This window comes from Saccostrea echinata, unplaced genomic scaffold (assembly GCF_033153115.1).
Source record: "Saccostrea echinata isolate AGI-Se365-2 ecotype Australia unplaced genomic scaffold, CSIRO_AGI_Sech_v1 ptg000065l, whole genome shotgun sequence".
Lineage (NCBI taxonomy): Eukaryota > Metazoa > Mollusca > Bivalvia > Ostreida > Ostreidae > Saccostrea > Saccostrea echinata.
The window spans coordinates 2,549,652-2,563,184 of NW_026889814.1; the positions used below are offsets into that span (position 1 = coordinate 2,549,652).

The window sequence follows — 13,533 nt, forward strand, 5'->3', positions numbered from 1 at the left end:
TAGTAACCATTATAATACATGTATGAATAAAATTCACTATGGATATAACATAGCTTTAGTGTATACACGCAATATCACAATACTCCATTTTAGACCCCTATGATAAGATATCCACTAAGTATAAGAAATTATATTTATTAATGATACATATTTTATTTAGGGATAGCATTGTGATCCACAATGAAATTTATTTGAAATAAATTCATAATATTGTTTACTTATGATACAAATGTTACAAATATATCATTGATGACCGCAAAGTCATCCCCTTTTTTCTACCACTTCCATCATGATTAGTGGATTTAATATCAAAAGTAGTTAGTACAATCAGAGTATATATCTATTCACAATATGGTACATGAGTGTGAATTTATGAATACTTACCAAATAGTGACCCAGTTAAATAAGTGTCCTGTATGACCTTTGATCTCTCTACTTCTAATTTCATACTTCTTGCGTTTGGTATAAGCCCGTCATTCTTTGCCAATAGACCCCCTGCAAAAACATCATTTCTATGGCATTTAGATCAAAGGTCTTCAGATCGAATTTATGCAGCTGAAAAAATACTAAAGGTATAAAAAATATATATATATTCTCTCAAAGATTTCCAAGAAATAACTCCCCATCCATTTTCGAAAGAATGGTTGAAAAAGGACAAAAAAGTCATACAGGTCCGATCAAGAGCTAGAATTATTTATATATAGAAACTTTAAGGTAAAACGTAAATAAAAGTAATGTTTATGTATCTATATTTTAATATTTATGAGGATGATGAGGGAGTCAGGTGATAAAAACAGGATGAAGTTACACCTTTCAGTCAACTGAATGGTCACTGAAAGGGCTGGAAAGGTGACTGAATTGCAGATCTCTGTCATTCAGTCACATTTCAGTAATCTTTCAGTCACCTTTCAGTTAACTGAATGGCAGAGTTTCATCCTGTGAAATTTGAAAATTGCATCTACGATATCGCCTTGAAAACAAATCATCGCATGCTCCACTGTTGTTTTATCACCCAAATAGATATACAAAAAAGGCTCATTCTTAAAACATACTGCCATTGACTCCTATCATTGTTATACCATATGAATGTGTACGGAAACTTTCATTTCTCAGTGTTCAGCAAATCATAACACCCGAGGAAGTATAGCTACAAGAAGGGACTAGCACGTGGAGACTTGATAAACAGAACAGTAATCAGGTTACGTCAACTTCTGAATCACTGTTACTTTTTTTTCATTATAGTGCACTATTAACCTTCTTTTTGGACAAATTTAACATGTTTACATTGTACGTATTTTAAATGTTATTGTGTTAGACAATATACATTTTTTTTCATAAACAGATTAGACCGGTCATGGTAGCCTAGTGGTAGGGCGTTCGCTTTGTGATAGAAGGGCCTGGTTTCGATTTTCGTTCGGCACGCCGCGTCAAACCTAAGATGTAAATATAGGTAGTGACTGTTCCTTCGCCAAAAATTTAGTGAAAGCCATGGGTCTTTCGGACAATTAAGACCTTAGAAACCGAAGTCCCGTGACACAGTAGGCGTTGGCACGATAAAGAACCCTCACTCCCCAATGGCCCTGAGTGCCGAGTATTGATGTAGGTCTAAATGTGAATCCTTTTATCGTTATATATTAACATCTTCATATGAGTGAAAAATTCTCGAATGGGACGTTAAATAATATACAATCAATCATAAACAGACTATAGCAATGTTCTGTTTAGTGCCTTTTCGGTCAAAACTGGTTTAACCATAAACCTTTAAATTATAGGTCAATAGAGACCACGAGTTTTGAATTTTGATTAAAATAACATTAGTAGGGCTAATTGCATCCTACCTGTGGAACTCCTTCCAGTATTAGGGGCGCCATAAAGGGTGTCAAAAACTGGTATCTGTAAGCAAGAAATATTTTCTGATCATCAGAGGATACATCGTGCATACATGTATATGTATGCCTTGCATGCTTTATAGATAATGTTTTGATTCAGGCTCGTGAATGACATGATGAAAATGACAGTCTAAAACCTGTTTTAATTTCTATTGATATAGGAATTTCTTTCTGAAAACGTTATTTTATGCAATGTTTTGATATTAATACTATGTAAAACTAAAAATTGTCGACGACAACATGCATTTTTTTATTTTCCCTGAGATTTTTTTTTTTTTTTACTGATTAGCAGGAAAATAGTTGGCGATGTTAATATCAAGTATATTCCGGCGCTATTTAGGATGTGAATTCAAGAAACTGAAAATTTGAATAATTTATGTCGAAAGGTCCTGAAATGCACGCAGAGGACACCATTAATGAGATTTCAAACACCGAATGATTTACTGGCTGCCAGCAAAAAAGGCTAAATCATACTCTAACTATAGGGAATTTAAATATAATTATCAGAAACAATTTAATTCGATGGGATTTTTGGCAAAGAAGAAAAAAAATACATTTGTGTGCCATTTATTTTTGCCATAGGCGCTTGGGTCAAAGATAATAATGTATATATTTTCTATATAATGTATTGTCGAGGAAATTCGAACTATATTCGTACATGTAACATTTTTTTAAGCGCACAGTGGTAATTTTTAGTTTTTTGTAAATCTTTCTGCTTGATATACACTGAAGTGTATACAAGTTTTAAGAATGACATATCCCAACTGTATACAGTTGGGATACGTCATTCTTAAAACTTGTATAATATCATATTTCTGTGACACTCTAGTGTATATCAAGCAGAAAGATTTACAAAAAACTAAAAATAACCACTGTGCGCTTAAAAAAGTTACGAATATAGTTCGAATTTCCTCGACAATACATTATATAGAAAATATACATTATCCTTGACCCAAGCGCCTATGATTTTTGCATCAAAATAGGGTACCAAATATGGTAAGTTGGTTACATACGTGTATATGTACCATAAATAGTACTAATCTATATAAATAGTGCATGTTTTTGAGGGTAACAGTTGAAATTGACACCCAAACTGGCAAGGAAAACCATTGTCAACCGACGCGTCAGGTTGTCAGCAAAAAAATTTCGGAGATCGTCGTAAAGTTCATGTTTAGAAAGCTTTCAAACTCCCCACTACTGTTTTTCTCAATAAGAAAGCTTCAAAAAAGATTTACCGACCTCTCTATATTGCAGCCCGGAGGACCGGGCTGCTCTATACATATAAGTTTAAGTGTTGGTATATGGGGATTGAGGTGGGAGAAGTTATTCAGAATTAAAGGTTTTCTAAACATTAAAAAGATTGTTAATCAGAATGTTCTTTCCCTTTATAAATTACGAGATACACAATTTATTTACTTCCATAAAATGAATCTGTAAAAATATATATGTTTTTCATATTTAATATATAAAGTTGCTTATCATTTACCATCGAAAAAACGACAGGTCCCTTTTTTTAGAGCATCGAATTTTACTTATCGCATAAAAACGTAAAAACGTACTTTACACAGTTCGTGTTTTATAATCTTAAAGTGAAAGACATTTTTGAAAATAGGTGATGCATGTGTCTGGTTTCAAATTATATTTTATGTAGCCAACATTTACTTGAGGAATTGATAAAGTTTAAAAGGGTATCGTTTTTGTTCGATTTTCATCCGACTATAAGTTTTCAAAATATTCTCTACTATCGTCTCCATCATTTAGACGCATGCCTTTTTCACACATATCGAAGCGGTTTGATGATCAAGACTCATTTCCATTGTTTACTTTATTTATTTCCCGGGCGACAATTGATGGTTACATCAATGTTTTCTTGTTGTTTATTTGATACGAGTTCAGAGAGTCCTTTATCATCTAAAGTTTCCATATTTCTGCACTCGCAAGCATTTTTCTGTAGTTTGTTGTTTTCAATCAACCTATATGGGATGCAAGGTTTGATTGACGTCAAGTTTATTCGGCTTGACAATTGACGTTTTCATGCAGAATTCTACGGCCAACCGTACGCGTATGAGTTCCTAATGCTGAGGGTAACATTTCAAATTGTTAAATGCGTCTAAACCAATCAGATTTTAGTATTTAACATGAAAGTATAATAAAATATAGTCACCTTTGTGTCGGAAATGGAAAACCCTATAAGAGGTGCTTTGTAGAAATCAAGGTCATCCTGAGGTATCCGGAATCTGTGGATCTTGGCGGTGTTTATTAGATCTGATCTGTCATTCAAAACAAAACAATTTCCGGTCACTTGGTACGAGTTGTCATCACCTGGTTTAAAGAAACGCAAATTCTTCCAGTTTGGGGCACAAATCTGTAAAACAACACACATAAAAATGACAAGATAATTCTATGATTTTTTTTTTCAATTCAAGATGTTTCAAAATGCAATCTACAGTTACATGTATATTCATTTTTTTTTTTTTACCTTGATAGGTTTCGTCGAATCCTCCGGGACAATTATACTGGCCCCCAACATTTGATCTGCTTCTTCAAAAACGCCAGCTGATTCATTAGCATTAGTTTCTATAATCCAAAGATATGTTTATGAGAAAAAATTCTTTTTGTATTCAAACTCTTGAAAGTGAAAGCAATAAAAAAAAGAATTTCCCCTTCAAAAGAAATTTGGTTTGAAACACAAGCATTTGCGTTATTTTTACCACAAGGTACCTTTTCAGGCACCCCCGCTTCAAGCTCGTATTTAGTTAATTTATCAATCATAACCTACTTTAAAATGACATCGTTCGCTTCGAAAGACTTTTTCATTGTCAAATTAATCGTTTCCGCCGTCTCTGGTTGAGCCTCTTTATTGTAAACCACTCATTTCTTCCTCGAAAATTACCTCAATACAAAATAAGACTTTGAATGGGATACAAAGACTTCCAGTTGGGGTTATAAATGAAGGATAAAACCAGAGACCTCGGAAAGGAATACTCGGAGGTCTCTGGATTTATCCTACATTTATAACCCCAACCGGAAGTCTTTGTATCCCAATCAAAGTCTTATTTTGTATCTACTAGTAGGTAGTTTTCGTGGAGAAATGAGTGGTTTAAGAACGTATTTAGCATAACCTACATGTGTACTAAGTCATATACTCTAGTATTGGAATCAGACCAAAACTCAAGGTGTAGTGTTTCAAATTTGACAGAATTTTACAAAAATAAGAATTCGTAACCAAAGCAATACCGTTTGTCGAAATCAAAAACCGATGCACAAAATTATGTAAAACTTGTGTACTAAGTCTCATTAAAATCGGACCAATACTGTAGAATGAGTAGCATTTTGAAAGAATTTCATAGAAACTTCAATTTTTAGTAACCTTGGCAACACCCTTCGTCAAAATCAAAATAAAGAAAAAGAAACACGTAATTATGCATCTTTTTATAATTTACATGTACTTGTGTTCCAAATCTTATTGAAATCAGACCAACATTTTAGAAGAAAATCAAAAGAATTTTTTTTTGTCTGTTATCTTGATCCAGGTTATCTCGTTACTTATTACTAATGCCAAAGTGAATTTTTTTCGAGCTGGCTTTCATCTTTCACTCATTTGTAAGTTGTAGCCTATGATCTTTAGGTTTAAAATTTGTTTTGGTTTTGAATCAGGGGATTTCCTAATTTTCGAGGACACCAGCTTTAAGGAAGTGAAATTTTCTCAGGCATAACTTTGAAAACCTTGAATTCAAAACTGGGCATGTTGTTGATGATGTCTGAAGGTCCAATTTTAATTTAAATTTAATTTCTTTTTTGTCAATGTCATACAGTATAATTGGGGAGTGGAGGCTGGGTATTAAGTTGCCTTAAAACAACATCTTCAATATCTATTTATTTATTTATTTAATATTTATTTTGCACTTGGTTTAATATACCAGAGTCCCTTACGACGACTTAGATCACAGCTATAACCATGTGGCCTTAAATATTTAACTGATAAAAACGTTTGTAAAACATGAAAAGATTTAATAGCCTTTATTCAGAGAGAACTCGCAATTAAATAAATGTTTAGGAAATGCATTGTTTTTTTTTTTGTTTTTTTTTTTTTGTTTTTTTTTTTTTTGTTTTTTTGTTTTTTTTGTTTTTTTTTTTTTTTGTGGTTTTGTTTTTGTTTTTGTTTTGTTTTGTTTGTTGTCATGGGTTTTGTACAAGGAGTATCAACTCTCTAAAACATACCAAGTTCTAAAGGAGAGGAAAAAACACTCCATGTTAGTAAACAATGCTTTCCGTAGCAATTTAACTATTTGAAATTGAAATACTTTGCGTTTTGTTGGAAAAATCTGATTGTCATGTTGCCCTAACTATGTTACTCAACGTTTGAAGTTATTTAATTGCGATCGGTATCTTGGGTATAATCTTCCATAAATAAGAGACATTGAACCTCTGAAGAGACATTTGAACCTTCGTTCAAAATTCCATCATGTGATATTAAGTCTTGTCCCCCTTCAAAAAGAAAGGTCATTTGCTGGAGAATTTACTAATAAAGTTATTAATGATTTGGTATGTTTCAATTCTAAATTAACTTTATTCTAATAAATTGATTTGCCCCCCCCCCCCTAAACCCTCACCACTATTGTATACTAAATTTGCTTGAAAATCACTTTTATACCCCCCCCCCCCTAGATTACTGTCATAATTAGGGGAAAACCCTTTTCAGTGAGCAGATTCCTTTCACAAAAAATTGATAGGAGAAAACTCACCTTCTACAGAATAGAAATTTATTACGTACCTGGTGTTCTTAAATTGGGTAGAACTGTGCAATTTGATTCGACGTTAAGAAAATCAACTGGGCATGCGTACACATTGCCAGGAAATGGGATCTCTGGTCTTTCGGTGAAATTGTCTTTTGTTGCACCAACGAGAATCCTGAAATATACGAATATCGTATACGTATGTTACGTATTAAATGCGTATGCATCACAAGAGACCAATGGGCCACAACGCTCACCTGAGTAACTATAGCCTTCCTGTTCTTTATCAGCAGATTCTTTTCACAATGATGTAAAATTAAAATAATATGTCATTAACTGGCCCTACTTTTAGCCCCACCATACCCTCAACTGTCATGATTTGAACAAACTTGAATCTTAGGAAGCTTCCATATATATTACTAATAATTTCTTTGCTATACTGAAGAATAAGAAGACTTTATATAATTTTCATATACATGTACATGTATATTCTTATGTTAAATTTGTATGGCCTTTGTGCCCCCATCCTACCCTTGTGGTCATGATTTGAACAAATTAGAAACTACACTACCTGATGATGCTTTGGTATAAATATAACTAATCATGGCTTTGCTGTTCTTGAGAAAAGAAATTAAAGATTTTCCCCATGTATTCCTACGAAAATGTTTGGTCGCCAATAGTAGCCCCATCCAACCCTCCGGGGTCATGGTTTGAACAAAATTAAATCTACACTACTTAAGGATGCTTCCATATAAATATGTTTAATCATAACATTGCTGTTGTTGGAAAGAAGAATTTTAAAGATTTTTTTCCGAATTGTATGTAATCCCATGTAAAAATTTTGATCACCAATAGTGGGCCCACCCTACATGTACCCTAGGGGGTCATGATTTGGACTCTACCTGAGGATACTTCCATAAAAAATTGTCTAATCCTGATTTTGCTGTTCTTGAAAAGAAGAATTTTTATGATTTTTCCTATTTATACCCATGTAATACTTCGATTAAATATAGTGGCCCCACCACTCCAGCGTGGATCGGGATTGAACAAACCTGAATCTAAATTACAGGTCTATGAATGCTTTCATATAAACATGACTGTTCATGGCTTTGCTGTTCTTCATAAGCAGATTTTTAAAGATGTTTCCTTTTTTTCTCATGTAAAACTTTTGTAGTGGCCCCCTCCCTATCCCCAGGGGTTATGATTTGGACAAACTTGAATCTACACTACCTGAGGATGCTTCCAGCTAAATATGACTAATCATGACCTTGCTGTTATTGAAAAGAAGAATTCTTAAGATTTTTCCTATGTGAAAATTGTGGTCCCACTCTATCCCCGGGCCTGGGGTCATGATTTAAGCAAAGCTGTATCTACACTACTTAAGGATATATACTCCCAACTACATATGACTAATCATGACCTTGCTGATATTGAGAAGAGGAATTTTAAGTACGTCCTCCATGTATTCCTATGTAAAACTTTGATCGCCCATGGTGGCCCCAATCTACCCCTGGGGGTAATAATTTGGACAAAATTAGTTCTACACTATTTGAGGATTCTTTCAACTTCATATGAATAATCATGTCCTTGCTGTTATTGAAAAGAAGAATTTAAAAAACAAAATCCTAAGTATTTGTATGTAAAACTTTGATCGCCTATAGTGGCCCCACCCTGCCCCCAGGGGTCATGATTTGAACAAACCTGAATCTACACTATGTCAGGAAGCTTTCTCATAAGTTTATTTTTTGGCCCAGTGGTCGTTGAGAAGAATATTATTTAAATAATCTCATCCAATTTTTATTATTTCATAATTAGCTACCTAGAAAGAGGATGTGGCCTTTCATTTGAACAAATTTGAATTCCCTTAACCCAAGGACACTGTGTGCCAATTTTGGTTGAAATTGGCCCAGTTGTTCTGGAGAAAAAAGATGAAAATGTGAAAAGTTTACGACAAGTGGAAGTATAGTACATATACGTACTAAGAACGATACATTGGAGTGGATAGGGAGTCCTAGTCTAAAACCGAAAATTAATCTAAATTCCCTTCAAGTATACAGATCATAGCTGATGATCTAAGTACATGCACTTGACGTACTTGTATATATTTTTTCTTATTAAAAAAATTAACCCCATACCTTTTTTAATAAGAAAGAGTTGAAACCTCAAGCACCTATAGATCAAAGAGATTTATCGTAACATACGCATTTCATTCAAAATACTTTACCCCTTTCGTTAAAATACTTCCGTAGTCGAAGTTGGCATTGATAAGAATGCACATTTAAACCCGTGTTTGAATGTTTATCTCTCTTCAGAAAATGTATGTTCTCAAGCAAAGGGTTTTTGCTTTGTAGGTAGCGTAGTGGACTAAAAACCCTTGGCTTGCAAAGATTCTGAAATTTTGGACGGATTTGAATTCAACTTTAAGAAAGTGTGTGACTTATTGTGGAATCGCCTAGGTTAATTAATATATGGGGATTTCTGTACAATGAGCAAATACTCTGTAATTTATTTTCCCCCTCCGATATAACATTTTGATAGTGTACATGCACTCTAGGTCACCTGAGACACTTATGTGACCTGTTGCTATCCGTTTTTGTCAGTCGTCGTGCGTCGTCCGTTAGCGTTTGAACATTTTCAGCTTCTTCTCTGAAAACGCTGAACCAGTTTCAACCAATTTAGGCATATAGCATCTATGGGTAAATCGAAACAAAAATTGTAAATTTCATGGCCCTTGGCCCAGCTCTTAGGTCCTGAGGAGTGGGGCTAAAACCACCAGGAATTATAATGCAATTTGCAAAAATCTTCTCCTTTATTCATAGACATTATGCTGTCAAACTGTTGGTATGATTGTAATAAGCACAAAATTGTGAAATTCATGGCTCCAGGGTCAGGGGTTGTGGTGCGAGAGGGGGCTATATAGATCATATAGGGAAAGCGCATTATTTCTTTGAAAATCTTCTTCTCTTCTCCGGTGTATTAAACAAACTAACTAAATATATAGTTATGATGAGCAAGAGTGCCTCTTCCCAAATTGTGAATTTCATGGCCCCTGGGTCAGAGGTTCAGATGTTAGGGCGGGACTCTATTGCTTATATAGTGAAAAATTATTAATTCTTTGAAAATCTCCTTCTCTGCTCCTGGGTATTAAAGAGACTGACTAAATACATAGTTATAATGAGCAAGGGTGCCTCTTCCAAAATTTTGAAAACACAATGACCCCTGGGTCAGGGGTTCTGGTGTTAGGGCTGGGCTCTGTTGATTATATAGTGAAAATGAATTAATTCTTTGAAAATCTTCTTCTCTGCTCCTGGGTATTTGACATACTAACTAAGTAAAAAGATATGAGCAAGGTTGTCTATTCCAAACTGTGAAACTGATGGCCCTTGGGTCAGAGATTTTGGTGTTAGGGCAGGGCTCTATTGATTATATGGTGAAAATGCATTAATTGTTTGAAAATCTCCTTCTCTGCTCCTGGGTTTTATTTAAAAAACTAAGTGCATGGTTATGATAAGCAAGGATGCCTCTTCAAAAATTGTGAAATTCATGGCCCCGGGATTGGGGGTTCTGGTTAAAGGGGAGGGTTCTATTGATAATATAGTGAAAAAGCATAATTTCTTTGGAAATATTCTTTTCTGTTCCAGTTTACAAAGCAAAGAAATTAAGTGTATAGTTATAATGAGTTTCTTCCAGAATTGTGAGTTTCATGGCTCCTGGGTCAGATGTTCTGGTATAAGGGTGGTGCTCTTTTAATAATAATATAATGAAAATGCATTAATTCTATTAAATAACCCTGTCTGCTCCTTAAATGTAGTAATGAACAGATAAACAAAGTGCATAGTTATGATGAACAAGGGTGCTTCTTACAAAATTTTTAAAACTTGTGGTCCCAGGGTCAGAGGTTCATGTGTTTTTCGAGGAGGGGGGGACTCTATTGATAATATTTTGAAAATGTGTCGATGATTAGGGTACCTCTTCTAAATTTGTGAATTTCATGATCCTGGGTTATGGGTTCTGGTCTTAGGGTAGGGCTGTGTTGAATCTGTAGTGAAAATGCATGATTTCTTTGAAAAAGAGTGAAAGTTTTAATAAGCAAAGGTATTTTTACCAGAATTTTGAACATCTGGACAATTTGGTCAAGTGTTCTGGTCCTGGCCAGGACTCTAATAATTTGTATTCTACATGTACTTAGAGAAGTTGTTTCTCTTTGCCATTCACTTTTGATAATTAATCACTGTAAATAATATATTTGAAAGGTTAATAGAATAAGAGAATTATGAAAGAATTTTTATTTTATAACACAAAAAGTAATTTCAAAGGTAGACTTGTAATTAATAGATAAATAAAAATGAAACAAAAATAAACATCGTATTAAATGTTCCTCAAAGACCAAGATAGTCAAATGTGAGAGGTTAAAAATAGTACAGAAGCACTGATAATCTTTTATAATTTGCATGGTGATAGTGATACATATACATGGGGGGATTAGATTTTAAATTAAGAGTTGTTATTGTATACTAGACTAATAATTTCGTTAATTCTTTTATCTTGCTTTTTGGCAAAAAAGCTTCATCTATCAGTTTGTTGTATTATACTCAGGTGACCGTTAAGGCCCTTGGACCTATTGTTTAACAACTGATATAATATTTGGCTCCAAATACGTTTACTGCTATTCAATAATTGATTTGGTATGTAGGTGCAAGGACTGCTATTAAATGGTGATTAAAGGTAAAAAAAAAAAAAACCAGAAAACTTGTTTAATAACATGTATTCATGCATAAGGTGTAAACCGATATGACTGAACAATTCTTTTACATGTAACAAAATCTACGATATTTGATAATATGCAAGTCTTAATTTGATTTTCCTGGTGATATCTACGTTTGGTCTTTCAGGAAAAGTATTGTAATGACCCGGGCCTATCCCCGCTATGTATACATTATAGGTCAGAAAAATAATATTTAAACTAACTGGAATTAAATTTCACCTTCCAACATATACAGTTGAACTTCGATATCTCGAACACTGATACACGTGTATATCGAATATTATTGATATGTCGAAGTGATTTGGAAGTCCCAACCCTTTATTCTTTAAGTATTTTACCCTGGATATTTCGAAGACCGGATATCTCGAAGTTTTTTCTTGGTCCCATTGAGTTCGAGATAACGAGGTTTGACCGTAATTAAAAACTATTTACAACATACTTTATATAATAAACACTCTCATGCATATATTTTGTTCGATACTTACCATATAAATTAAAGAGAGCACACCCCAAAACCTTCCGGAATTTCATGCTTAACTCTTATATACTTCCGCTGCTCACACTTATCAGATATTCAACATGTAATATTATGTGAGATAAGGGATTTAATTTGGATATTCTTTACCGGAACCTTGTTTTAACTGACAAACATCGAGGATGTTTAGATTGTAGAATGCTAAGCAAAAATCATCAGCAGAAAGATGGCCGACAACCTTGTGCAGTGTATATATGCAGAATTGATTGTTCACCTTGAAATATAAGTATACGCGTACATGTGTTTAAGGTTAAACACGAGAAATTTCAAATGAATAGTACACATGCTACAGTGTAGAAGTATATCAACAGTTCTTACACGCACCTGAAGGCAAACAAAAAAAAACAAACAAACAAAACATTACGAATACAGTGGATAAATCATCGGTTTATTACTTAACAAGGAATCTTTTTTTTTAATTTTCTTAATTTTTTTCTTTCTGAGAGAGAGAGAGAGAGAGAGAGATCATTAATCATCATGCGTTTCGATTCTCTGGGCACGTTGCATTAAAATAAAAAATTGGGGAGGGGGTAAAAGTCAGAGAATTTGGAAGTTATTGCCCAGTTTCACGAGAAATCGACAATTTATTCAGAAATATGCATACCATGAACGTAATAATTATTGATCCATACAGATTTCTGTGAATTATCAATTGTTCTGTCTAAGAAATGAAATAACACTGCTTGTACTGTAGTGATCAATGGATTATAAGTCTGCAGTATAAAACGCTGCATTTTCATGTGATCTTCTTACCATTTTTGGGAATCGGCAACAATTTCAGCAGTTGTTCCAAAATAAGAATCAGATTTTCCAACAAAAATCAACGGTTGTTCTGTGTCTACATTATAACAGGCGTTCCTACGCACTAACGCAAACCACAGTACCCGTATAATCCAGACGGAAAATCCTTTCCATGGAAATAGCCCTGCGAAATCAACGCGTATTATCCACTCCATTCTTGTTTTCTTTACGAGTACAACGACATGACGTTAAGTAAATTTGCAAAATAAATTGATCTAAAACTTTACTATGACATGTACTTAAAGATAGGCAGCGAGGTCGTACATGTATACACGTACTTGTAGCAGGGGCACACTTTCAACCGGAAAGTTGCTTTTAGTCGAAATAACAACCATTGTGTGGTTAATATAGAGCTAGTCTTACACACTGAACACTTTCTTTAACAAGCATATAGCTAAAAGCTTCTCATCACCGGAAAATATGTCATTAATAAAAATGATATCATTTTCCCGATGTCATTAAGCAGTATAAACAAATAAATGACAATGAATATATTTTCATTTCTCTCTCTCTCTCTCTCTCTCTCTCTCTCTCTGGTGTATACATGTATGTGTGCGGATAAATTTATTTTATTCTAAAAGGGTAGAGAAAGATGCATTTTTATCTATGATCGGCGATACACTATAAACAAAACCTTTTATGTTTTAACACTGTAACCAGTTTTGGAAATTGTTCAATTTTAATTTGTGTACTCGTATTCGAGTACTTACTATATGAAATTCTTTTAATTCAATAATTAGGGAACGACATTATATATTGTAAACGTGATATTAAAGAAACTGCAATCATTCAATGTACATATGTATG

The 13,533-nt window shown here is 33.8% G+C and overlaps 1 protein-coding gene across 1 annotated transcript in view; it reads right to left on the minus strand.

Moving 5' to 3' along the window:
• Nucleotides 1-12,969, minus strand: part of LOC133176093 (integrin alpha-4-like) — a 31,701-nt gene extending 18,732 nt beyond the window's left edge. Inside the window, exons 1-6 of the mRNA XM_061311260.1 lie at nt 12,679-12,969; nt 6,664-6,800; nt 4,369-4,466; nt 4,054-4,254; nt 1,839-1,893; nt 385-495 (exon numbers count right to left, since the gene is read on the minus strand). Of these exons, the coding sequence (XP_061167244.1) occupies nt 385-495; nt 1,839-1,893; nt 4,054-4,254; nt 4,369-4,466; nt 6,664-6,800; nt 12,679-12,881 (805 nt within the window). The 5' untranslated portion in view covers nt 12,882-12,969. The remainder of the gene's footprint in view (nt 1-384; nt 496-1,838; nt 1,894-4,053; nt 4,255-4,368; nt 4,467-6,663; nt 6,801-12,678) is intronic.
• Nucleotides 12,970-13,533: the final 564 nt, after the last annotated feature.